This window comes from Periplaneta americana, chromosome 16, assembly GCF_040183065.1.
Source record: "Periplaneta americana isolate PAMFEO1 chromosome 16, P.americana_PAMFEO1_priV1, whole genome shotgun sequence".
NCBI lineage: Eukaryota > Metazoa > Arthropoda > Insecta > Blattodea > Blattidae > Periplaneta > Periplaneta americana.
Window position 1 is genome coordinate 46564935 of NC_091132.1, and position 27871 is coordinate 46592805.

Below are 27871 nucleotides of genomic sequence, written 5' to 3' on the forward strand. Positions count from 1 at the left end.
TGCAGGGAAATAATTTATTTTACAGACCAACCTGACTGTACGGGATGACCAACAGCACCTGTAGCCAATCTGTACAGACCATCACATCACCTTTACCACAGTTTTTCTTCGTGCTCACTTGCGTGATAAGAGCTCTCAGGGGGAATGGTTCGTTATGTCGCCAAGAGTTAAAAATGTCGACACAAACTACTTAATACTAAAACCATCATCATCATCATCATCATTATTATCATCACTATTATTACCATGACTCATTGTCAGCACTACTCTAGGCATTCAGCCAATGCATATTTATTTATTTATTTATTTAGTTATTAAGCAAAATGAGTACAAATTCAAAAGAATACAAAAAAAAAAATGTTTTAGCCACTACCGTAAGAGCCAGGCTCATGTATGCTGTGGTCTTAGCCAATAAAAATTTACAAAGACGTTTACTAAGTACACTAATTAACTTAATTCAGACCGACAACTAACACATAAGAGAAAAAAGAAAGAGAAAAATAGAAGAAAAAACTCATTTCATATAAACTGACAACCAGACAGAAACCAATGACATTTAATAAAAAGGCATTCACAATGACGGGGAACAAACGAACTCCAAACCTACGATCGTCAGTCACTCAGTGGCCAATTCGTCAGTCAGTCGCCATTCAGTCGGTCACTGGTCAATCAGCTAGTCGTAAGTCAGCCACTCTGTCAGTAGTGAGTCAGGCACTCTTGTCAGTAGTAAATCAGTCACCCATTCGTCAGTAGTGAGTCAGCCACTCTGTCAGTAGTAAATCAGTCACTCTGTCAGTAGTAAATCAGTCACTGTCAGTAGTAAATCGGTCAGTCACTCTGTCAGTAGTAAATCGGTCAGTCACTCTGTCAGTAGTAAATCAGTCAGTCACTCTGTCAGTAGTAAATCAGTCAGTCATTCTGTCAGTAGTGAGTCAATCAGTCAGCCACTATCAGTAATAAGTTAGTCAGACACCCTAAGTATTGAGTCAGTCAGTCATTGTCAGTTGTGAGTCAGTCAGCCGCTGTTAGTAGTGAGTCAACCAGTTACTCTCAGTAGACTACTATGTCAGTCAATCAATCACTGTCAGTAACGAGTCATTCAGTAAGCCACTGTCAGTGGAGATAGTTAGCCACTCTGTCATTAGCGAGCCACTCTGTCATTAGCGAGTCAATCAGCCACTGTCAGTAGTGAGTCTGTCAGCCACTGCCAGTACTGAGTCACAGTCAGTCACTGCCAGTAGTGAGTCACAGTCAGTCACTGCCAGTAGTGAGTCAGCCACTGCCATGTATGTATGTATGTATGTGTGTATGTATGTATGTATGTATGTATGTATGTATGTATGTATGTATGTATGTATGTATGTATGTATGTATGTATTATCTCGCGCAAGGAACGATTACCGAAAAGCAACAGTGGCGTTGCTGTCTGTTTTGACGTGTGTATGTAGACACGCCGAGGGAGCGAGAGGTACGGGCCGATGGAAGTACCGTCTCTTTCAAGATGTTGAACAAATGAGGACATCGCTGTGAAAATAAAAAACGTAGCAAGAGAAAAATTCGAAGCTAATTAAACGCGCAACATATGTTTACGAATGAAATAATAATACCGTGCGATACAAGACACGTATTCACATGCAATGGAACAAACTAAAATCGTAATGTAACTATCGCAACACAAGACTGATTCTATCGATGTCATTTCTCTTCCGACTGTACTCTTGAATATCATTCAAGCTATCTCGTGACTTTCCTGTCGCCCGCTCTTCCTTATCGAATTGTTTCATTCGAATTCCTTCCGTCGGTATTCCCTGCTTGCAAGACCTTTTTTTATATGTATTTATTTACACTGCAAGTGGCAAACACCCTGTGGCAGTGGTAACAATTACATACTCTTGGCTCCACAAGTAAAGAACCCTGGCCTCACACCACTCCTGCACAGATGACAGTGATTGACAGGCCAGTTAGGGGAAGCTGTTGCCACGTTTGCTCTTGGCTGGACTCTTTAAATGTATTTTCTTTTGCAACTGGTTGGATTCTTTCAAAAATGGAAAATTCACAACACAGCATTCTCGGCAGTCTCCTGGCGGTATCTTTGTCCACAGTTTCACTAATTGGAGGAGCGTGTCAGTCAGATTTATGGCTTCCTGAACCCAACCCTGCAACGAAGGTTCTTTACTTGTGAAACCAAGAGTACAATAATTACAATAAACAATAATGAGTCAGTCAGCCACTCTGTCAGTAGTGAGTCAGTCAGCCATTGTCAGTAGTGAGTAAGTAAGCCACTGTCAGTTGTGAGTCAACCAGCCAGAAATCAGTCAATGTTAATTAGTGGCCAGTCGGGCAGAGGTTTGTTAGTCAGTCGGCCACAAAATGTTCAATTTCTAAGTCTGTGTTAGCTCAGTGTGTCAATTCACCACTCAAAGATGAAGATGACATACGATATTTGAAACGTACCAAGCATTTCGAGGAAGCCCATGGCAATAGACTTATATAACAAATTCCATTTTAGACTATGCACTTTGACGGTTTGACCCTCGGAGTGGAAGGCGTATTATCAACCCCTCCGACGTCCGACGAGCTTCGCACGAAGTCCAAGGAAGCTGTTTTTTATACGCGGGACGTGGGAGCCTTCCAGCGGTCGCAAATATCTTCGTAAGAGAGTGGAATATTACGGGTGACAGCATTACTTCTCTCGTAACTAACAGAAAATGTCACCCTCATACAAAAGGAAGCCAGCGTCTGCATGCAGATGAAAGTGTGGGCGTGTCCGTGACGGAAGTGTCGTATTTATTGTGTGTGGGTGTCCGGGGTAGCCTACAGCACGGTCGTCCCGTGGCCCCGGCCGGTCGGCGAGCCATTCTCTCCGAGAGCTCTATTATTAATCACGGGCTTCGGTTTAACGAAAATTGCTCTTAAATTGAGCGTAATACCGGGGTTAACTGTTTTCACGTGGTGGAATCACCTATCCGTAGCCTGATTACTGCAAATAATATTACCTGCTAATAGGTACCACATGGAGTGATCAAACCCTGATCAAGGCTTTTAAGAAACGATAAACAATTAATTCTTAGTACGGCTTCCTTTGGAAAAATATGCTTACTTTCTTATCTTACATGCTAGTAGTATTTTATTTAATAATGGTTGTAATTTAAGAGGTTATTCGACGTCGAAATTCAAAGTGGACGGGAGAAATGGCATCTAGAGTCAGAGTTTTTTTAAATACCGCAACTACACATAGCACTTTTTTGCCGAAGAATCCAATTTTAGGATCTCATTACTCTTTAAAATCAATAGTTCTCGTCTGGGTTTGAACCTCGGAGCCAACGGTTAGCTTAGTAACTGCTATAATTTTTTTTATTTCAAGGAGAGCAGTTCGGTGGCTCCTTTGAACACCCACTTACAGATTTATGACTTTCTACACAAACACCTCTGACAATTCCATCCTGTCCCCTCGTCCCAACATTGCACAGTTGCCACAATCCTGGTGGCCCTCGAAATTATGCAATGAAACTGATGGGATTCTTGGAATTCGGAAAAGATGCGATAACTCTGCCTCCACGTGGATTTGACGAGAACCTGTCAATTCTTCTGAACGAAGGTTGTGATTGGTTACTAACAGGAGAAGACAAGATTTCCGTCACAGTAAGGAAGACATTTATTTATGACAACCAATTAGTAGTGGGCAGTAGAAGGTCTGTCGGCAAAGTCTTTTCTATGAAACTGTACTCCATGAAATAAATTAAGGTATACATCTCGGAGGGCGAACTGAAAGACAGCTGGGACACTTAAGCGTGGATAACAGCTTATTGAGAACCCCCTGGACAAAATGTATCCATGGACATTTGTCTATTACTTCGTGTGCATACTCTATGTTTCTAGAAACGGGAAATTTTAATTTTGTTGTTGGTAGAACATGAATTATTTTAGTATGCTTAGATTCATTGTCATTGTTTAGCCTCATTGTTGCAATTTATTAAACATGGAGCATTGGACTGGTGAGCAACGAGGATTTGCTGTAAAATCTTATTATCTAAATAGTCAATGCGCAGAAACTGCTCGTAGGGAGTTTCGCCTTCACTTTCAACTCCGTCATCATGATTCTGTGCCCTCTTCACATGTGATTAAAACCTGGCAATTTATATAAGAAACAGGCTCAGCACTAAAGAAGAAACCTCCAAGTAAAGAGAAACTCTTCTTACTGCTGAAAATACTGGGGCTTTTACAGTTGCTTTAGTGAGTAGTCGACGCGTTCAGTCCGGAAACATGCTTTGGAACTTAACATGAGCCGTTCTAGTGGACGACGAATAGGCCTGCTTAATAAAAATTTAACCCACAGATACACATACTGCAGCCATCTCTATGACGTAAATGCGAAATTTGTTTGGGAATCATGTTATATCGAGAAATCGAGACATTCCCTGGCCTGCACGATCCCCGGATTTAAGTGATTTCTTTTTATGGGGACATCTAAAAAGTAAGGTTTGTGCAAACAAACCACGGAACATAGAACAACTGAAGACACTAATTCGTGAAGAAATTTGAAACATCAGTCGAAATGTTGCAAAGTGTAATGAGAAACTTCAAAGAGCGATTACAAGAATGTATGCAGGTTGGCGGAGGCATTTGAAGGGTGTCATTTTCAAGAAGCAGTGGTTACATGAAAATTCTATACTATATTCTACATTTACATATAATAAAAGTTAATTAAATATAATATCTATAGTTTCGTTTCACTATTCAAAAATCTCTCGTTTCTTTGGCCCACTCTGTACGAGTTATCTGCAGACACTAGACACATCTCTACAGGTTAAGGTAGAAAAAATAAGGATAGAGAAGAGAAGAGAAGAGAAGAGAAGAGAAGAGAAGAGAAGAAAAGAGAAGAGAAGAGAAGAGAAGAGAAGAGAAGAGAAGAGAAGAGAAGAGAAGAGAAGAGAGGGACGAGAGGAGAGGAGAGGAGGAAAGGGAAGGGAAGGGACGGGTCGAGAGAAGAGAAGAGAAGAGAAGAGAAGAGAAGAGAAGAGAAGAGAAGAGAAGAGAAGAGAAGAGAAGAGAAGAGAAGAGAAGAGAAGAGAAGAGAAGAGAAGAGAAGAGAAGAGAAGAGAAGAGAAGAGGGACGGGGCGGGACGAGAGGAGAGGAGAGGAGAGGAGAGGAGAGGAGAGAAGAGAAGAGAAGAGAAGAGAAGAGAAGAGAAGAGAAGAGAAGAGAAGAGAAGAGAAGAGAAGAGAAGAGAAGAGAAGAGAAGAGAAGAGAAGAGTGCGAATTTTTTTCTCACACTACGCGTACATGCGACATGAAGGGTTTTGCTATTCAATATGCATTTTACAACAAGATAATAACAGTAATAGACGTACCGGTGGGTGCGGTTTTCGCAACGAGCGAAGCTGGTGTTTAGGGCGAGAGATCGTTGTAATTTGAATTCTACTTTGTATTTCAAACTACCCGTCCGGGTTTGCTATAGGGGCTTCGGATTTACATACGCGGCTTTCTTCCTCCCACACAATTCTCTCTCGCACCGCGGCGTTTGACGAATATGCATCGAGAGAAACCGGAGACTCATAAAGAGGATGCGCGGATCGCATTTCCAAGCCATGTCCTCAGCATCGACTGACTTCCTTTAATAAAATCCAATGTGTTGTTCCTGACCTGAAAGAAAACGCCGGCGAATTACGGCTCGTAATCCCCGTAGACAGCTGAATATCGTGACTGCCAACCGACTGGCCTTAGCAACAGCTCCTTAGAAGCGTCCTCAGTTTGTATTCAAATTTAATATATTGCAGAAGTGCTACACACATCACGAGCACGGCTACCGACCTGTCTACCGGCACTGACAGCTGAAGCTTGTTGCTTCGAAGGTCGGAGATATCAATATCATACACGATACGGACTAACCCTATTGGGATGTGTATGATTTTCTGTTTCGTGAAAATAGTTAAGATTTGATTTCAAATCATATCCAATTCTATCCCTAATCATCCATCATTTACCTACTTACTTATGCATGCTTTCATTCATTCAATGAATCTAATCACACACTCATTATTTATTTATTTTTATTTTTTTGTTTCTTATTTTTATTATCTAAATCGTGTTTATTTACCACTTAACGCCAATATGTATCCCACTGTGTTGTTTTTTTATTATTAATCTATTTTTGTGTACATTTTATTCAATTGTCGGTTTCTGGTTTAATTATGTAAATCCTACTTAATTGTAATCTAACACTAATATGTATACTAATGTGTTTATTTTTATTTTTACTGTGTACATTTTTTTAATTGAATTATCGGCTTCTGTTTTTATGTGATTCGTATTTGATTCTAACAACATTAATGTGTATTCCACTATGTTTATTTTTATTTTATGAGGTAAATTCTTATGTAACTACCTCTTTTGATCTCATTATGTACCTACAGTAAATTGTATCAGTATGTAATTACTTAATTCCGATCCAGTTTTATGTTCAACTATGTAAGCAAGTTTTAATCCTGGTTGAGTGTAAGAGAAGGCCTTACGGCCTTAACTCTGCCAGGTTAAATAAAGCTATTATTATTATTATTATTATTATTATTATTATTATTATTATTATTATTAGTAGTAGTAGTAGTAGTAGTAGTAGACTAATCCATCTATTGATTTATCCGTCTACCATCAAACCATTCATATACGCATATCTACACACTCATATTTATCCACCCATCCATCCACCCAACCACCTATCTACTCATTAGAGATGAACAAAACTAACTGCCGCTCTCGCTCGCTGTGTTCGTTGCATTTCTCTTTCGAGTCTCGTCTCGTCATTCTCGTGCGCTTCGAGTCTCGCTCATCATTCTCGAAATAGCATTTGGTCGGCTTGGAAAGATTTCGTAACTTTGAATAACGTACATCATTGAAATAAATAACATTATAAATGTTTAAATGAGACAAAAGGATAAAACAGAACAGTATCTTAGTTATCAAAATGTTCTGGTTCTATTATCAGATATTACCTATGGTTAAATAAAAAAAAAACAATTCTCAAATAAATTTGCATTTCTAAGAAACATAAAACATAACATTAATATATTTTTACTTGAGATTGCACACTTGATCTTAAAAATATGAAAAGAAAATTCCTAGCCTTTTAATAAGGTCTAGTAATTTAAAATAAAGACTGAGGGATGGATTATTATACACTGAAAGGTAGAGATGTTCCAAATAGGCTACTTGATTGTTTATACATATGTAACAGTTGTCAAAGTAGAAGTTCAGTCAGGTACAAACAACTGTGACGATTGAAAGCTGCTTGACTTCGGGAGTGATCAATCTCGAGCCTCGCAAGACTCACAACAAATCTTTACGTCAATGACGTGACGTAATACATTGTCGTGCGGGTTTTCTGCTTTGTGGGCGCTGCTAGTCCCGCTTTCTAGATCGTTGTTCATCTCTACTACTCATAACTCAATCTATTCATTTAAAATGTATCCACCCATCCACTTATTTATCCAGTCATTCAATGAATCCAATCACACACTCATAAATCCATCTGCTCATTTAGGCTTACCCGTTTATTCACTTATCCACTCACACACCCAATCGTCAAACCAATCATATACACATATATACACTTATGTTATTCATTCATCCATCCACCCATAAATCAATTCATTCATTTACCATTTATCCACCATTTGTTTTATTTGTTTATTATCAGGTTTTATAATGTCCTAAGACATCTTCCACACCTGTGGAGTAACGGTCAGCGCGTCTGGCTGCGAAACCAGGTGGCCCGGGTTCGATTCCCGGTCGGGGCAAGTTACCTAGTTGAGGCTTTTTCCGGGGTTTTCCCTCAACCCAATGCGAGCAAATGCTGGGTAACTTTAGGTGCTGGACCCCGGACTCATTTCACCGGCATTATCACCTTCATCTCATTCAGACGCTAAATAACCAAGATGTTGATACAGCGTCGTAAAATAACCCAATAAAATGAAAATAAAAAGACATCTTCCTACAGAATTCTATAACAGTACTCCTAAATGGAGGCAACAAGCTTCGCAAGACTGTCCACAAGTAGCATAGATTTAGGCGCTCTTGTTTACTGCACATTCGCAGTATGTTATAACTGAACTAGAAAATTCAGATGGCCAAAATTTTGTTTCTGGGTCTGTACTTCAATTTTTTTTTATTTTATAACATTATTTCTAGTTTTGTCCTTCCTTGATACTCTTGCAGATCTCAATCACAAATCCATCCCTGAAGCATGCAATTTGTTCATTTATTAATCCACTCATCGAATGAATCCAATCAGTAATCACACACCCATAAATATTCACCTATTCATTTACTGTCTATTCACTCATCCACTCACACTTCTTCTTCTTCTTCTTCTTCTTCTTCTTCTTATTCCTTGGCTCTACAGCCCGGTGTGGGCATTGACCTCCTCTACTATAGGCCTACGCCATCTCTGTTTCCAGCCTTAACTTTCCAACCTCTAATCCTCATTGCAGTAAGATCTGTCTCTATACAGCAGTAGTGTCAGAGTTGTAAGCTCCGAAACCGGTTGTGGTGCTAGAGACGTCCAGTCGGAGCGTGAACTTGCTTATGTCTGTGGAAGCACCGGAGCACGCAACGAGTTATAGTGGAGCGCTCCGTTCCGTTTAGGCTGTGTCTGACAACGCTGCTATACAGTCCAACCACATCCACCCACACATCCAACATCAAACCATTCACATATGTATACATACACTTTTTTATCCAACAAACTTTTCCAGCCATCCAACCAGTTAACCCATAAATCAATCCATGCATTCGCTATTTATCCATCCATCCATCCATCCATCCATCCATCTAATCTACATATGCATCCAACCATTCACACAGTATACTCATCCAGTCACCTACCATTCATCATCCATTATAAATCTGATATGATATATATTTACGTCACAGAACTTCTTTACATGTAACGGTGTACCTCAAATTTCTCTGTATCCTGTGCCACCATTAACACATTATTAGCAGCACACGTCTACACAAATACTCCAATTTAAACTATGTCCCTTTTATTACTTTGTCTAATCTCCCCTTCAATATTTATCCTACATTTCCTTTGATATTCCCTATTTGTTCATTAATCCTAATATCTATAATATTATACGCTACTTTCAACCCCCCTTTTTTTTCTGTAACTAATATTCGCTAGAATCTCAATTTAACTATTTTCTATACATTATCATATTGTGTTGTTTTCCATTGACCTTTTCTCCTATCTTTCTCTTATATTCATTTACTGTTCCAATGATCAAATGTTAGCACTACTTGCTTACTGTCACTTACTCAATTCTCTTAACACTTTTTCATTATTATTATTCACTCTTCCTATTTGCGCTCATTTTCACTTTCTCACTACTCCACTTACACCAAATTCTTTCTCACTAATCTCACTTCCTATAAATTTAATACTTCCATTTTTTCTCTAAACATTTGACATCCATCTATCTACTTATGCATCCATCCGTCCGTGCATTCATTCATTCATTCATCCATCCATCCATCCATCCATCCATCCATCCATTCACCTATACATTAACTCATTAATCAATAAATCCATTTATCCACCTATGCATCCAATCATTCATACAATGCATACAATATAGGCCTACCTTTCCATCCATCCATTCATCCATTTCATCTATCTCCAATCCCATCAAAGCTATTTGGGAAGAAATTTCATTGGGAAATTGGTGATGGGATTTAACATTTTTAGGAGAAAGCAATTCGGGAATAAAATTCGTTGGGAAAGGTATGGAGGAACGATCTTTACGCTGTACTAAGCGATACCAGTGACAAGTTATCGTTATTGTAGGTCGTCTTCAACGTCTAAGCATTATAGCCTCTAATTGTATTCTTGGACACATCTCAAATTCCCTCATGAACAATGTGGCACGGAGAATAAAAACAGAGGAAAAAAACTACGTCAGTTCTGAATGTAAAGAAAGAGAGAAGGGAAGACATTACTTAAACATTCTGGAACGGTATTAATATCTTCCTATTTCGGATGTATTTACCCAATTGAGTACATAAAAGAAGCATTACAAGAATGGTTATGAGATTCGATCCACGTAGCCGAGCGCTGTGCCGGAGAGAAGGGTTTGGTGGGAGGGCTTTCCTACTCGCTATCCACAAGGTGATCTCCGGACAGGCTATAAATAATGCATGCGGGTGGAAGAGAGGCAGGGGGAGCCTCGCCATAAATAACAGCATTGCTGATGCGATGATTGCGGTGTCAATTGTCGAAGCTGAGGAATTTCGCAGGTGGGCACGCAACCCTCCGCGATCTTCTCGCTCCGCTGCTCTTAGTTTCCTCCCATCAGTCTTGGCCTTTCTCTTCATGACTTTCCCATCAATTTCTCCATTCGCCCCTCCTAGAATTTGTTCCTTCTACTTGATTAATTATTATCGAATGTTCAATGAGAGACATTAATAACAGCAGGTGGAGTAAAACATTACGAGTACACGGTACCATTTTTAAGCTATGGAACATCTTGTAAGAAGTGACTACAATTTTACACAACATTCTAAATGACTATTACACTTCTACTACGTCACACTACTTTCGACCAATAAAACGGTACGAAAGGACGTCTTTCAACCAATCCTGGCTGTTTATCGCACAATTTTATCGCGTCCCTAGCATTTGTTTAATTTTATCGCTTTCCTAGCATTTGTTTGTTTTTATCACTACTGTTTCTTTGTTTACCAACATTTCCAACTACATTGGTCTAGACGTCAAAAAACACAAAATTACAAACCACTTCAGTCGATACACAGCAGTTTTAAATGACAACTCACACTGCCATTCAAGAACAAGAATTAATAAAGATCACTGGTCATAGCTGTGCATCTTCCCTGAAACCCTATTTACAAATAAATGAAGAGCACCATTCGGAAATCCTGAATAAGTTGAGGAATAGGCCTACACCATGTACATCAACGAGTTCCACTTCTTTTACGTACACGTCCAATATAACATCAACTGAACCAAAAACCACTAAAACATTCAAATTTAAAAATAGTACTTTCAATAATTGTTCCTTTTAAAATTATTCATGTTTATTTTTTTATTTCATCGTCCTTAATTAAAACTTTTCTAACACTTGTTTATATTATATAGATTATGTTATGGCTTCTGCTATATGATATTATGGATAGTCACGTATCATAGATTGTTTAATACTAAGATTTATTGAAAATCATCTGTCAAGTGACGTTGACTACTGGAATCCGGATAATTGAAGTGGAATGAAACTGTTTTAATAAAAATGAAACAATTCACAAAGCCTTCTTGGCTAGTAACCGTGCACAGAGTTTAATGAAGATTCCATAGTTGGAACAACTGATAACAAGAAAACAGCTAATCATAACACACTACTGCCATCTAGCGTAATATTTGTAATGTTGAGATGGTACAATAATACATTTGAAGACAGTTGTATTTTCGTAAGTCAATTAATATTTTATAGTATTGGAGTACTTCGTTACTTCTAATCTTTATATACTTTCTTCTAATCGTGTAATAGTCAATTAAATCCTACTCGAGGTTTAATTTTCTCTAAATAAATCAAAACCTCTAGTGAGATTACTATTGATAAAATTCTCATGAAAATTTTTTCTTTATTAAGTATTTTTCCTTATTTATTTAACGATTTTGATAATATTATTTACAATTTTAGTAATCTAATTATAAATTTTATAATGAGAGGTTAAGGGCAGTGTTGTCAAACTGTGTGGAATTCCACAAAATCCTTAGGATGTTGTGTGGAATGATTGGCTGTGTGGATTTTGTGTGGAATTCTCACAGCTAAGCCCAATAAATTTTTGAGTTAATTAAAAAATAAATGTGCATATTAAAAATACCGGTACAGTGGACTTCAGAGTAGCCGTGGGTGGATTATCTAAACCGCGCTTAATCTGTAGGGCTTGATTGGACTTCATCATTCTGTTTTAAGATTTCTGATCCTTTCTTTATAGCCTAGATTTCAAAGTTCTGAGTTACAATAATATTGAGACACAAGCTTTAATTCAGCGACGCATACAGTCCTGACTGGTACGAGTATATTATAATCAGCTAACCATAGTTTCTGTTACGTATTAGTTAATTATTGTTTGCATATGTGCGGGGGCGGCTTTCGAAGGAGTTCTGCGTAGCTGCAGCACCCCCAGACATTTGTGGCTCTTGTCTCGTTTTATGTTGTGAAATACATTTATTATACAGTCTCTATTTAGCGGCTCGAATTTTTTTTACAAAATTTCGCTCTCATTGACATGCAAGCAATCGTTAGTGAAGTCACTTCCTCCCCTGGTGCTGCCAGAGCGAAACCAGAGACAAGGACTATAGGATGAAGCCACTTCCTCCCCTGGAGCTGCCAGTCTCGTCTCGGATGCTTTGCGCGTTAGTTTTACCTCTCCTCCTGCTACCCCTTGCCACGAATCCAGAGTTTCCAGGCGCTGCAAAATTTGCAGTAGTTTGTCAGTAGCGCGCAGTTTTAAATACATTTTCTTCAATGTTGTGAATATAATAAGCGCAACAATGTTTAATTCTGTACAATATTTACAGTCTATTCAGTTCAGTACCTTAACAATTCAGGAGAAATGTGAAATTAAGTGCCCATCAGTTGAATCTCATAATGGAAATAGCTGCTAAACAAAATACAAAGGCTCGCATATTTTTTGCTAATTTATCCAGTATCCCTGCTTTCTTCTCTCGATCTCCTCACAGTCTGTATTAGATTAATGTGTTTCAAAGACAATTCCATCAGCTGGGGCAACAAGATGGAGTTTTAAAATAAGAACAGTAAATGTTGTTCATGAGAAGAAGGAGCCATTGCTAGAATGTTTTCAAACCATAATGGAATCTGAAACATCTAACATCACAATAAATGAGGCAAGCACGGAATAGTGCACAGTTGAGCAGCGACATCTGTGGAAATGAAAACCCTAAAAAGCGTCGTAAGGTCGAAGGGATTCAAACATGGGTTGCGGTAGCCAAAGAAGTGTGTAACCTCATTATCACACAAGCTAACATCCGATTCCAGTTCATAGATCATCTGATATTATCTTCTCTTCTGTGTCAAGAAAAATTTGAATGCTACAAAAGTTCATTTCCTTAAAATGACCTAAATGTATGTGTAAAACTTTTTCCAATGTTCGATAAAGACAAACTAAAAGCGGAACTCACTGTGTTGTATCAGAGACAAGAATTCAGAAATATCAGTGACGCAGTCAAGCTCTTGCAGTTTCTTCTATCTGAGAACTTGCAGGCCTCATTTTCAGAAGTTGTGAAACTACTACGCATAGCTATCACCATACCAATGACAACTTCTGAACCAGAACGTTGCTTTTCGTCAGGGGCGGCTTTTGGGGTAGTGCCAGTGTGCCATGGCACCACCAATGAAAGAAACAAAAATAATATCCTAGAAAGCAGTTGTAACAGTTTATACATTTTATTCGTATTTCATTTGAACGAGCGCGCGCACATATCCGGACGCACTCTTGCAGCGTTTTTCCGAACGTTGGAGCCACTTCGCTGAGGCACTACCTGTGTCCATATAACACTGTACAAAAGGCTACTGCTTCTAGTTTATATGCGTTTCTTATGGCAGACTTTGAGCCGAATTCAATTTGACTCAGTAGTTAATATTCCGCCCGCTAGAGCACCGTAATGCAGAAATTTCGCTAGATGGCAGGGTTGTTGGAGACGTTATTTGTCTATGAGTTAGAGTTCCGCGCCAAATGTTAATGTAATGTTGCCAATTCAAAACTAATGCACATAACTTGGATTTGAATGTGTAAATTATTATTCATTTAGCTATACTGAACGCAGAGATAGTCATGGTTCTTTTTAGAAAGATAAATATTTTTTCATATTATGTAAAACTGTTTGTTAATGTTGTGTAATATTTGTTTTATTTTGCGGCAACTAAATATCGCTACAATGTTGCTATAGTATTGATGCTTCTGTTAACGATACATGAGATCTGTGCAGGACATGAACATGTGTTATTCAGGCCGCTGCCTTGGATTCATCGGCCTGTTAAATAAAGTGCAAACGTGTTTGTTTATTATCTATGCCATTGTTTATCTCGTGTGTTTTGCCAGTAATTTTACTAGTTATAAAAGTTATTTGTATTTGACTAACAATACTGTGAAAGTTTTGATTATCTGTATCCGTAAATTTCGTTATTAGTTTCGGAAATGTTATTGTAACTGTTACTAGATACATTATTAACTGTACACCTGGTAAAATAGCTGGTTTAATTAATGTGTTTTATTTAATATAATGCAAACGTGAACTGCGATTATTAATTTCACTAGGGTAATTTGCGTACAACTTTTTTCATTTTTGGCAACACCACCAGAATGTCTCACCGGCCGCCACTGCTTTTCGTGTTTGAAAAGAGTAAAATCCTATCTTAGAAATACGATGAGAGAAGTGACCGTATTAGCTATGTTTTCCATTGTAAAGATTATGTTAAACGACATCCCGGATTTTAATAAGATGATGCAAAAGTTTGCAACCTACAAGACAAGGCGCATGGAACTAAACTTTAAATAAAACAAGACTTGCCGCCACGTTGGTCCATGTGTAAATACGGCCCTATATCTGAGAGACACAAGTCACCAGATCCTACATCGCATGCATGAGAGACGTGGAGGAACTCTACTCACCATACACGGTGAGAACCGCCGGCTCGCTGACGCGCTTGGCCGCCACGTTCTCGGCGACACAGGTGTAGTTGGCAGTGTCCTGCAGCCGGGCCTGTCCCACCAGCAGGTGGCCCTCACTGGACACGATCAGGTTCGTGTCGGGCTCCAGAGGCGCGCCGTTCCGCAGCCAGTACACGCGAGGGGGCGGCACCCCGGGCGGGGGGTGGCACCGCATCTCGGCCTGTGTGTCCAGTTCCACATTTTGGGAATAAGGAGGCGAGTCGAACTGCTTCTTGAGGTCTGCAACAACAGGAAACAACCTTCGATAACATCTGCCATCTTTGGTACGTACTGATGTTATTTATTTTTTATTGGGTTATTTTACGACGCTGTATCAACATCTAGGACATCTAGGTTATTTAGCGTCTGAAAGAAATGAAGGTGATAATGCCGGTGAAATGAGTCCGGGCTCCAGCACCGAAAGTTACCCAGCATTTGCTCGTATTGGGTTGAGGGAAAACCCCGGAAAAACCTCAACCAGGTAACTTGTCCCAACCGGGATTCAAACCCGGGCCACCTGGTTTCTCGGCCAGACGCGCTGACGTTACTCCACAGGTGTGGACCTGATGTTATGACGTCAGTTAATACGAAGTAATAAATGTTTGACGATCATAAGTCTTGGGCCTTAAACCGTTCTGAAAAGAATTAAATGTTAAAAAAGCGAGCGAAAGGGAAGAAAAATAGAGATAAAGGCAGGAAAAGTCGCGATAGGCTTATCGGAGACACAATCGCAAGTTCTATGCGTGAATAAAATCGAACTTACAATCATCTATCATATAAACAGGATTTAGATTTTTCGTTATCGTGCAATATGTACAAGAATAAGTTATGTAAAGCATTACTTGAAACACATGTTCTGTGTTGGTGAGTTTTTGAATAAATGAATTGAGCCTATTGGGCCTGCTGTGTAGTGCTGTATATTGAATTTATTAACATGATGTTGTATTTGCTCTGCAATTTGCCAATTATAGCTACGCCTACATTTTGCATTTTTGGTTGTGATGTCTGTACTTGGCTCTCTTTGATTTGTTTTTATTTGGTGTTTTTCATTTATATCTGTATCTGTGTCTTTTATTTAGGTGGTATCTATTTTTTTTCTTCCCTTTTCCATTTTTAATTTGTAATTACACTTGTACCTGTTTTACCTCTTTTTTCGTGTTATATGCAATTCTATGTTTTTTTTTTTATCTGTAGTGTCTATTGTAATTGGGGCTTTGCCCTGTTATGGACATAAATAGACAAATAAATAAATAAATAAATACGTCGCTGATAGAATTATTGTTAAGCGGGAGAAGATAACAATAGTACATAGAACAGGTGAAAAATGTCTTGTTATCTAGGTTAATATATTTCATACCACTATGAAGACGATATAAATAAAAAATTGAATAGATTCAAGATGATGTGTGGAACGATAAGCAGAAATTTAAAGTATAAAACTCAAAGAGAGAGACAAATTAAATTCCATAAGATCATGGTCGGTCCGAGCTTAATGTACGGTTGCAAAAACTTGGTGATGAATATAACTGATGATTTAACGTCCATTTCAAAGTGCTATTCAGAAACGATGAAATGATTGTAATTCTTCAGCCCTTCTGAAACTGCAGAAGCTTCTCATGGACGATGAGATCGTTGTAATTTTAATTCTTCATTCCAGTTGAAACTGCAGAGGCTTCTCATAGACGACGAGATCGTTATGATTGTAATTTTTCATCCCCTTTAAAACTGCAGATGCTTCTCATAGACGATGAAATTGTTGTAATTGTAATTTTTCATCCCCTTTGAAACTGCAGATGCTTCTCATGGACGATGAGATCGTTGTAATTTTAATTCTTCATTCCAGTTGAAACTGCAGAGGCTTCTCATAAACGACGAGATCGTTATGATTGTAATTTTTCATCCCCTTTAAAACTGCAGATGCTTCTCATAGACGATGAAATTGTTGTAATTGTAATTTTTCATCCCCTTTGAAACTGCAGATGCTTCTCATGGACGATGAGATCGTTGTAATTTTAATTCTTCATTCCAGTTGAAACTGCAGAGGCTTCTCATAGACGACGAGATCGTTATGATTGTAATTTTTCATCCCCTTTAAAACTGCAGATGCTTCTCATAGACGATGAAATTGTTGTAATTGTAATTTTTCATCCCCTTTGAAACTGCAGATGCTTCTCATAGACGATGAAATTGTTGTAATTGTAATTTTTCATCCCCTTTGAAACTGCAGATGCTTCTCATAGACGATGAAATTGTTGTAATTGTAATTTTTCATCCCCTTTAAAACTGCAGAAGCTTCTCATAGACGACGAGATCGTTGTAATTTTAATTCTTCATCCCCTTTGAAACTGCAGAGGCTTCTCATAGACGATGTAATTTTTCATCCCCTTTGAAATTGCAGAAGCTTCTTATAGGCGATGAGATTGTTGTAATTGTAATTCTTCATCTCCTTTGAAACTGCAGAGGATTCTCAAAGAGGAGGGATCGCTGTAATTGTAATTCTTCATTCATTTTCAAACTGCAGAGACCTTTGTATAATTCTTAATTTAAAGTCCCTTTTAAACTACTAAGGTTTTGGCAGACGATGAAATGATTATAATAAAACTGTCAGTCTTTTATTTAATGCCATTTAGAATGCGGAGGCTCATAAGAAATTAAAGTAATTGTAATCGTTTATTCTCTATGAAACTGCAGGGATTTTTCAGAGACGATGACATGATTGTAATCGTAATTCTTCATGCCCTTTGAACTATAAATTGTTTTCTTAGACGAAAGGTTTATTTCAATTGTTGGCCTAATTTTGTAACTCTTGGTTTAAAGTTCCTTTCGGTAATGTGACTTTTTGGAGATAAAGAGAGAATAAGATTGCAAAATTTAATCCTCGATTTAAGGCCTTTAAAGGTGAAGGGTTTTTCATAGACGATAGAACCATTTAACGTCCTTTCCAAACTATTGATGCATTTCACAAACGAAGGAATGTTTGTAAGTGCAATGTTTTATTTAACTGTCATATAAAAGTGCAGATGCTCTTTACTAACCATAAAAATATTTTATTTACCCTTCTTTATTTAACGTTCATTTCAAATTACAGAAGGTTTCCAAACATGGTGGTTGTAATTCTTCCTTTATCTTCCCATTTAGACTGCAGCGGCTAAGCAGATACGAAAAGCTCAATTTACTAAGCCGTTATTCAGAAACTGACGTCACCTCTGAGCTCTTGAACCTACGCTACACGTGGCTAATTCATATGAGAAAGTTGCACTCGCTATAATTACGGTGGTGTTCTGCCGCAGTCCACCTACTGAAGTCTTGAGTAATAATAATTGAGAGAGTTAAGGGAACGAAATTCAAACCTCTTGAGATAATTTCTAATTTCCTTCTTTTCTCTTCCTTTCAATTATTTTGCAGCTACCAAGAGTGCATCGTGAGTACATGAAGACAAATGCACAATTGAGCGTGTCACAAAATTAGCTGACCCATGGCCAGAATAAGAAGCTCTGAGTTTTGTCTCCACCTCATTTATACCTATCATTCAGTTAAGCCAATCATGAGATTTATGCTTCCTCTCTTCTTTTTCTTCTACTTCTTATATTGGTTTTGTTACCGGTCTTAGAGAATACCACATGCTAATGAATACAAATGTATATATTTTCATAAACTGCACAACCTTTTTAAAAGACTATGATAATACTGTAATTGTAATTGTAATTTTCTATTCAACGTCTTCCACAAACTACAAAGACTTTTCAGACACTATGACACACTGTAATTACAAATCTTTATTTAAAGTGCTTCATAAATCACACAGGTTTTTAAAATGTATTTCATAAACTACATCCGCTTTTCAAGAGACTGAGAGAACACTATTGTATTTGAAGTTCTTTCATTCATTCATTCATTCATTCATTCATTTATTTTATTCCATAGATCTTACATGAGCAATGAAGCTTTAAGATGTGGAACATGTCAACATTTTACAATATTACAATTACAATTTTTACAAATTTTTATAGTTTTACAATTTAGTAATTTTCTACAATTTTTACAATTTTGTACAATTTTTTTACATTTTGGCGAGATGTAGTGAGATGAGATGAGGTCCGAGGATTCGCCAAAATATTACCCGGCATTTAATGAACGTCTTTCATAAACTACACCCCCTTATCAAGAAACTGTGAGAATATCATAATTAAAGTTCTTTATTAAGCGTCTATTATCATTTAAATTCTTTACTGGACGTCTTTCATAAACTACACCCGATTTCAAGAGACTGTGAGAATACTATTGTAACTGAAGTTCTTTACTGAACACCTTTCATAAACTACACCCGCTTTTTCAAGAAACTATGAGAATACTGTAATTAAAGTCTATCATAAACTACAGAGGCTTTCCATGAGACTGTGAGAATACTACTGTAATTTAAATTCTTTACTGAACGTCTTTCATATACTACACCGGCTTTTAAAGAGACTGTGAAAATATTGTAATTAAAGTTCTTTACTGTGAGAATATTGTAATTAATAGTACATTATGCAAAGAGCCTATAATGATAGTAATTAAGAATCGAGTATGAATATTTATGAAACGAGCGCAAGCGAGTTTCATAATTTTCATACGAGCTTCTTAATTACCATTATAGGCGAGTTTCACACGACTTTTTATGCTCGACCATATTTCTAACTTGAAATTACCGGTATTCAGATGTATACATTTTATTTGTAACTGACAAGATCGGAAGTGACCTTGTTCTAGGTCGTGAATTGTGAGATGTGCGCAGACGCGAAAGTATTGATTTTTTCCGAGGAACAATAATGTCATTGACCTTGACGTAGTCCCGTTAAACTTGATAATATTATAACCTTGATTACTGAATTCGACATTGAAAAACGACATGACAAATTGAATTTATTTGAATATTATTTACAATTAACGCTAATTATTATAGTAACAGAACATAACCTTCTGCGACAGTATTGGATTTCCAGCCTCCGTGACTTTTCGCTAATTCTCTTTCGATTGCATATCCGAGAATAATCGATACTTGCGGTTTTATAACGGTAGAAAGCTGACCTTTCATTGGCTGAACAGTTGTAACCTGAGTCGTCATTGGCTGAAAGACCTACCTATAATGAGTAGGTGTACGTTAATGACATGCATTAAAGGTCTGCTACCAGGTGTATAATTACTACATTTCGGCATGGTCGAGCATAAAGTTCTTTATTAAACGTCTATCATAAACTACAAAAGCTTTCCAAGGGACTGTGAGAATACTATTGTAAATGAAATTCTTTACTGAACGTATTTCATAAACTACGTCGGCGTTTCAAGAGACTGTGAGAATACTGCTGTGATTGAAGTTCTTTACTGAACGTCTTTCATAAACTACAGAACGTCTTTCATAAACTACAGAAGTTTCCCAAGGGGCTGTGAGAATACTATTGTTATTGAAGTTCTTTACTGAAGTCTTCTGTAAACTACACCGGCTTTTCAAGAGACTATGAGAACATTGTGGTTGCAATTCTTTATTTAACGTCCCACTCAAATTATTATTACAGAGGATAAGGGGATATATATCTATTGGCAGTATTCAGCAGAAAATATAGATTTTTATTTCTTTTTTCAACGAAACTCTTGTTAAGATTTATATTTTGGAACTTGTGTCAATCAGCACAATTTTCATTGATATGTTGCATTCTTCATGTGAACATAATATTCGCGCGTTTTATTCTACACATCCGGTATTTCCAATAGTGATAGAAGCCAATTTTTAAAACGGACATTCTTCTTTTAAAAATTCAGCAATTTTGTTAATTAATATCGTACTAATGTACAATTGTAAGGCCGGTTTTAACTTCAATTACAAAGCATATGTGGGGGGGGGGGAAGCTAAACTAATGAATGCAGGCAGCCAATGAAAGCTCAATTGAACAGGAGAATAAAAGCGCAACCAACTTCCTGATTCGGAATTAAAATGCAACGTAATACAAATCTATGAGAATACTCCTTTTGTAGCTTCACCGCTCCATACGAGGTGTCCTCATCAGCGGAGTTAATTAACGAGTGTGACGCAATTTTACTCGTAGCTAATATTAACTCGACCACAAGGCACAAACCTCTAATTTCAGATTGATTTCTGGAAATATTTCAAGCTTCATGAAAGTCACACACTGGTTCGATCCCAGGCGGCAGACTTCTACGACATAGTAATACAAAAGTTTCAAATTTCAAATTCAAATTTATTTACAATTTACATTTGAAATGAATACATATGTATGGATACCCGAAATGAGCATATGTTCGTGCTTGGGTACAGTCCAGTAGTCTACATAAATTTTACAGGGATAGAAATAATAGTAACAACAACAACAATAATAATAATAATAGTAATAATAATAATAATAGCAGCATAATCGTGACAAAAATGATACAAAGATTGTAATACAAAATAATTCATTATTAATAATAATAATAATAATAATAATAATAATAATAATAATAATAGTGATAAATGAAAATATTTACAATAATAAAATAAATACTAAGACGGACAAAATAAAATATAAAACCACTAGCGAGAGTTAACACAACTTAAATAAGCATATAATAACCGGAAAAAATGACGAACTCGAAAATCAACAGAAAAGTTTGTTGTATCGCAGACGACAGCAACCACCGTATTGGGGAAGTTAAAGCTGCAAAAACAAAATGTCTACGAGTCAAACTGTTCATTATTACCAGGATAAAATATACAAATAATACTGAAATATATTAATGTATTTTCAGTTATAGATCTCCCATTTTGTCAAAGAGGTATCAAATCAAAAGATTTTATGAACGGCGGAGAAAATATAAATTTCAAGAATTCTCTAGTGACGAGAGATAGTGACAAGTACAATCAAGTGTATCTGTGGCGATGCTACGAAATCATTTATTGGAGATATACACTGTCATCAATTAAGAAAATGATCTATTTGTATTTATTACAATGTTTTATCTTATAGGTTACATGCATCAGATAAATACAATAAAAATTAGTACCATATAATGTTAGTAACACTTAAAAAAGTTGATCCCACGATATGACAAATGTCTCTGTTCCAATAAATCTTTCCATGAAATTGAGTTTTCTTTTTCTAAACGCCTCCACGGAAATTTATTTTCTCGCAGACCCTCGTACTTTTACTTTTATGTCTTTATGAAGGTTTTAACCATAGAATATTTTCAGAGCACTCCCAAATAATCGTCGTCTCTGACGTAAACTAAACGCTTCACATAATAGGGTACACCTGAGCTGTGTACAGATAAGAAGAAATGTAAACATATTAGTCCAAACACCAATATTCGAAAACTAGTTTAGAATTCTTGTTTAACATGTCCTTTCATTAAATTTTGTCAGGAACATGAAGCATAGCAACACATATTACGAAAAAAAAAAAAAAAACAGGATAACGACAGCAATTTTGAGACTAGCAGATTGAATCTGGCAATATTACGAAGGTTGCCGTGTTCTCATTCCGAAGTCACTTTGCTATAGCAGTGACCAGCACGTAATCATCTTGTTACATATGTTGGAGCATGAATAATTGATCAGAGCTAAAAGAAAATTACACGCGTGCAGATGTTTACAAACTGAATTTGAGGTGCCACTCCCTTCTGAGTTAAGGACTGCCTACGGGGGAAGCTGCAGCTCAACGGAAACTGCATTGTTGCTTCATTCTATTTTAATAGCGTATTTATTTATTGAACGACGCCTTCAACCACAGGGAGTCTAAGACCAGCGTTAGTCAAGTAAGACGATAATGACGGGAAGAACTAATTTCAAAGAAAGCGGTCATATTTTCTCTAAAAGCACAGTTCACTGACATTTTATCAACAGTAATCTCACTAGACTTTTGATTTTATCTAGAGAAAATCAAAACTCGAGTGGGATTTAATCGACTATTACACGATTAGAAGAAAGTATATAAAGATTAGAAGTAACGAAGTACTCCAATACAATAAAATATTAATTGACTTACGAAAATACAACTGTCTTCAAATGTATTATTGTACCATCTCAACATTACAAATATTACGCTAGATGCATGCTAGATGGCAATAGTGAGCAATGCCTTCTCGTCGAGAAGTTCTCGATCTATACGCGATGGCAATGTTGCTAGTCAAGAAGGCTTTGTTGATTCAGTTTCATTTTTATTATTAAAACAGTTGCATTCCACTTCAATTATCCGAATCCCAGTAATCCACGTCACTTGACAGATGATTTTCAATAAATCTTAATATTAAACAATCTCTGATACGTGACTATCCATAATATCATATAGCAGAAGCTATAACATAACCTAACTAATATACTGTACACAAGTGTTAGAAAAGTTTTAATTAACGACGATGACATAAAAAATAAACATGGATAATTTTAAAAGGAATAATTATTGAATGTACAATTTTCAAATTTGTATGTGGTTGGTAGTTCAATTGATTTTATATTGGACGTGTGCGTAATAGAAGTGGAACTCGTTGATTTAGGCCTACATGGTGTATTCAACTTATTCAGGATTTCCGAATGAATAATTTTAAAAGGAATAATTACTGAATGTACAATTTTCAAATTTGAGTGTGGTTGGTGGTTCAATTGATGTTATATTGGACGTGTGCGTAATAGAATTGGAACTCGTTGATTTAGGCCTACATGGTATATTCAACTTATTCAGGATTTCCGAATGGTGCTCTTCATTTATTTGCAAATGGGATTTCAGACGATGCATAGGTATGATCAGTCATTTTTATTAATTCTTGTTCTTGAATGCCAATGCGAGTCATATTTGAAACTGCTGTGCATCGACTGGAGTGGTTTGTAATTATATATATATATATATATATATATATATATATATATATATATATATTGACGTCCAGACCAGCGCAGTTTCAAATGTTGGCAAACAAAGAAACAAATGCTAGGGACGCGATAAAATTGTGCGATAAGCAGCCATGATTGGTTGAAATACGTCCTTTCGTACCGTTTTATTAGTCAAAAGTAGTATGACGTAGTAAGAGTGTAATAGTCAAAGTAATATAAAGGAGATTGAAACCACATGGAAGTATACCGATAAGTCGTTTGTCCCAAATAGATACTGTATTATTTGCTGATGATATTGTGTTTATGGCAACTTCAGAAGATAATTTACAACGTTTGGTTTACAACTTTAATCAAATGGCAGAAAGTTTCAATATGGAAATTTCAACTGACAAATCTAAAGTGATGGCTTTTTTAGGAAAGGAACCAGTCCGTAGCAAAATATGCATCAATAATAAGATCATCGAACAAGTCAAAAATTTTAGTTATCTCGGTTACCAAATTTCATATGAAGAAGAAAAGGATTTGAATGAGAAAATTATTAAATTCAACAGAGCAATGGGGATAATTAATCAGATATTCAAACCACCTTAGTACAAAAACACACGCGCACCAGAATTTATAAAACATTGGCCAGACCTATACTCTGTTTTGGTAGTGAAGCTTGGACGATTCGTAATATTGATTCATAAAGATTAACGGCGGCAGAAATGACATTTATGCGTCGTACAGTGGGATACACGAGAATGGATCACATTAGAAATTTTGACATTATGAAAGAACTGCAGATTGAACCGATTACGGAATACCTACAGAAATACAGACAAAACTGGAGATCACACGTCATCAGAATGCCTCGTTCTAGAATTCCACGCCAAATTTTAAATTACCATCCTGTGGGCAAGAGATCCTTGGGCAGACCGTTCAAGAGTTGGCAAGAGACCGTAACGGGTCACTAGGCCCAATACATGCAAGGATGATGATGATGATGATGATGATGATGATGATATAAAGAAGAGAAAATGTACAAGCATGGTCTGTCTACCTGTCCCAATATTAAGCGTAATTACCCCGTGTAAGAATAGCCCAGATGTCATCAGAAGTAGTGGTATAGTTGTGGGATGTGATATGAAGACCTATAATTTTGACTACAGTTCCAAAATCACAGATCCGAGAAATTGCTATCTTTGCCCCATATGTGGCTCATAACATGGCGACTGGTATACGTATATATGTGACATCTATAGAGTCCAGACAACTACAAATCAAAATGTTAACTTGAAGGACAACATAGCTGGGATCTAATTAATTTTCGTAAGTTTAATGTCGGCAACTGTTTTGATACTGAAGCTATGCACTCGCTATATTGTTCCACGAATGAAGGCCAAAATAGGAAACATTGAAGAATGCTGGGTTTACATAGAAAGACCTGCCCTTGGCAGAACACTATGAGTGAAATGATTACCAATAAAAACAAAATAATGGTAACAAATAAGAGAATGGTGGGAATTAATAAGAATATGATGACTACCGGTAATTAAATTGTAATAAATGAGAAAAATTCAGTCAGAAACAAAATGCAGATAGGGTAAATGTTGGTAATACTGTGATGAGTAATATTGTGATAGTTCTTTTTGAGAATTTATTACAATTTTACTGAGCGAGAAGAAGATCGGTTTTCTGCGTCAACGTATTACGGGAATGTTCGTGGACAAGTTCATCCACAAAACCGGTCCTTCTCTCGCTCAGTAAAATTGTAATAAATTCTCAAAAAGAACTATCACAATATTACTCCAATCACAATATTACCAACCTTTCAGTATTTAATAATATTGTAATATGACAATAAAGAATATAATGTTAATAAACAAGAAAATCACGAAATAAAAAAGGAAATGACATCAATAAAAATAACGGTATTAAATTGAAAATTACAATTTTTAAAAATTGATGGCAATAACTAAGAGAATATAATAAGATACAAAAGAAATAATATGTTACAAAATTATGACTATAAAGAAGAATATGACGGCAGTAAATAATAAAATCATGGTAATAAATAAGAAAATGGCGAGAAAACTAATGGCAATGATAAAATGATGATGATGATGGTGTGACGATGATATGAAAATGAGGGCAATAGGACTAAATAATAATTACTACAAAGAACAAAATTATGACGATAAATAAGAAAATTATCAAAGTAGATAAGAAAGTAATGATGAATAAGAAAATGATATGAAAACATGACTTTGATGAACGAGAAAATTATGATATTAAAATAAAAAATTGAAGATTTCTACAAAAAAAAAAGTTATCGCATTTATAGGGACATATCCTATACGATCAAAGATAGTAGCGAATGGTACCATTATAGAACAGGTTTCTCATTTTCAATATCTAGGATACAATATTGGCCAAGATTTTGACAATGATATTGATAATAAAATTTCAAAATTTAATTCAATATGTGGAACAATTCGAAACACTCTAAGAAGAAAAACAACGAAAGAAACGCAAATGTAATTCTATAAAGTTATGCCTCTTCCTAATGTATTACATGGATCCGAAAATTGGGTACCAACAAAAAAGAATGTGAGTAGAATTCAAGCTAATGAAATTAAATTTATTAGATACGTGAAAGGATGTACACGACAAGACACAATTAGAAATGAAGATATAAGGAATTAACTACAGATTACATCACTAAATGACAAAATAGAACAATACAGAAACAATGGTTAAGTCATATAGGAAGAATCCCTGAAGGAAGAATCCCCAAATACTTTTATATAATCCACAGGGAAGAAGAAATATTGGTAGACCAAGGAAAAGATGGCTCGACCTTGTTGACCGAAACAGGTGAAATCATCTAAACCTTGATGGGAGAAGAAGAAGAAGAAGAAGAAGAAGAAGGAAATAGAAAATTAAAATTATTTTCATGGGATTCTTTTCATCTTGAAGGGAAGAAAAATCGAATCCTGGAAATGCAGAAGAAAGGCAGTATTTATCGGAGCACGAAGAGTGCAGTAAACGGAAGTACAACAGAAATAAGATTCACATGTTTTTCTTCTCTGTTAAATCTCTACAGAAATGATATATTGTTTGAACTTATGTGGATAAATGCATTTCTAACTTACAAATCACTCTGTGAGCCCAGACTTGGATCTCTTCATGTACTGTACTCACCTAGTTCCCTAAGCGTTGGAGAATGCTTGTGAGGGCAGAACACAAGGAAGTGCGTGCACCATGACAAATAACGAAGTCTTGTCGGAGAGCATATTTTTCATAATGAGCAGGGATGTCAAACGCCTTTGTCTTCATGCAATGTGGTTAACATCTTCTCTGCCACACACTAGCTTCTAATTTCTGTCTTCAGCAAATATTACATTGGCCTGAAATTATTCTGCGGTATATGTAAGTTATACAGGGACATCATTTTATTTTTACTTCAATTTTTATTGTACCTGAGTTTTTGAATGTACTTCATTTCCACCCCTTCTACTAATGAAGTTCAACCGTCCTCCATACAGATCCAAGACCGCATATACAGTCATAGTAACCTTATGGTCATAGTAAACAGTACGTTCCAAAAATATGTTCGCGTGTGAATCATTTTCGCACAGATACTGTCGTCCATTTGCCTACGTCGCATCCCGGTTTCCCCCCACCTGCTTCTATTCGCCTCTCTGTAAAGGCTAGTGGCTGGGCTGTCTTAGCTCTTTTCTGAGAACATTAATTTCTGTTAGGAATTGGACGTCTACGTAATAATATACCCATACAACTGTTTAAAATAACTTAAATAAAAGGGCCTCGTTAAATAATTAACTGTCACGTTGTTTCCTCCCTTTCTACGATCCTGCGATATAACCACTTGGACGGACAGTAGATAGCATGTCTGAGTAATTTTATCTTTTCGGATCGGGCAGAAGTGAAGAATGAATATACAGTACGTAAGGTACTCTTTTATAGAGTAGGTATAGAATTATTTCAACATGGGTTACTAGTACGAAGGACGAAACTGGTAATTGGAATTACGTACAGTAGTCTATAGCGCGATAATATGCACATTAGAACTGAAGCCTGTATGGAAATGAACGGTCACCATTTTCAAAAATGTCTTTAAATATCCATATTATGATTATTTTTCAATTACTTAACTTCATTCTCTATAGTGTACGCTAATGTGCTGTAGACAGTATAATATACAATGTAGCCTATAATGAATACGTCCGCATGGACAGCTCAGTTCGTGAGTAAAAACACTCAGT

The 27871-nt window shown here is 36.6% G+C and overlaps 1 protein-coding gene across 2 annotated transcripts in view; it reads right to left on the reverse strand.

The window, feature by feature from the left end:
* The window catches only part of LOC138716215 (netrin receptor UNC5C-like), a 901985-nt gene that overhangs the window by 547716 nt on the left and 326398 nt on the right, over positions 1–27871 (reverse strand). For both annotated transcript variants that reach the window (XM_069849052.1, XM_069849051.1), the window contains exon 3: positions 14708–14986. In XM_069849052.1, coding sequence (XP_069705153.1) covers positions 14708–14986 — 279 coding nt within the window. The remainder of the gene's footprint in view (positions 1–14707; positions 14987–27871) is intronic.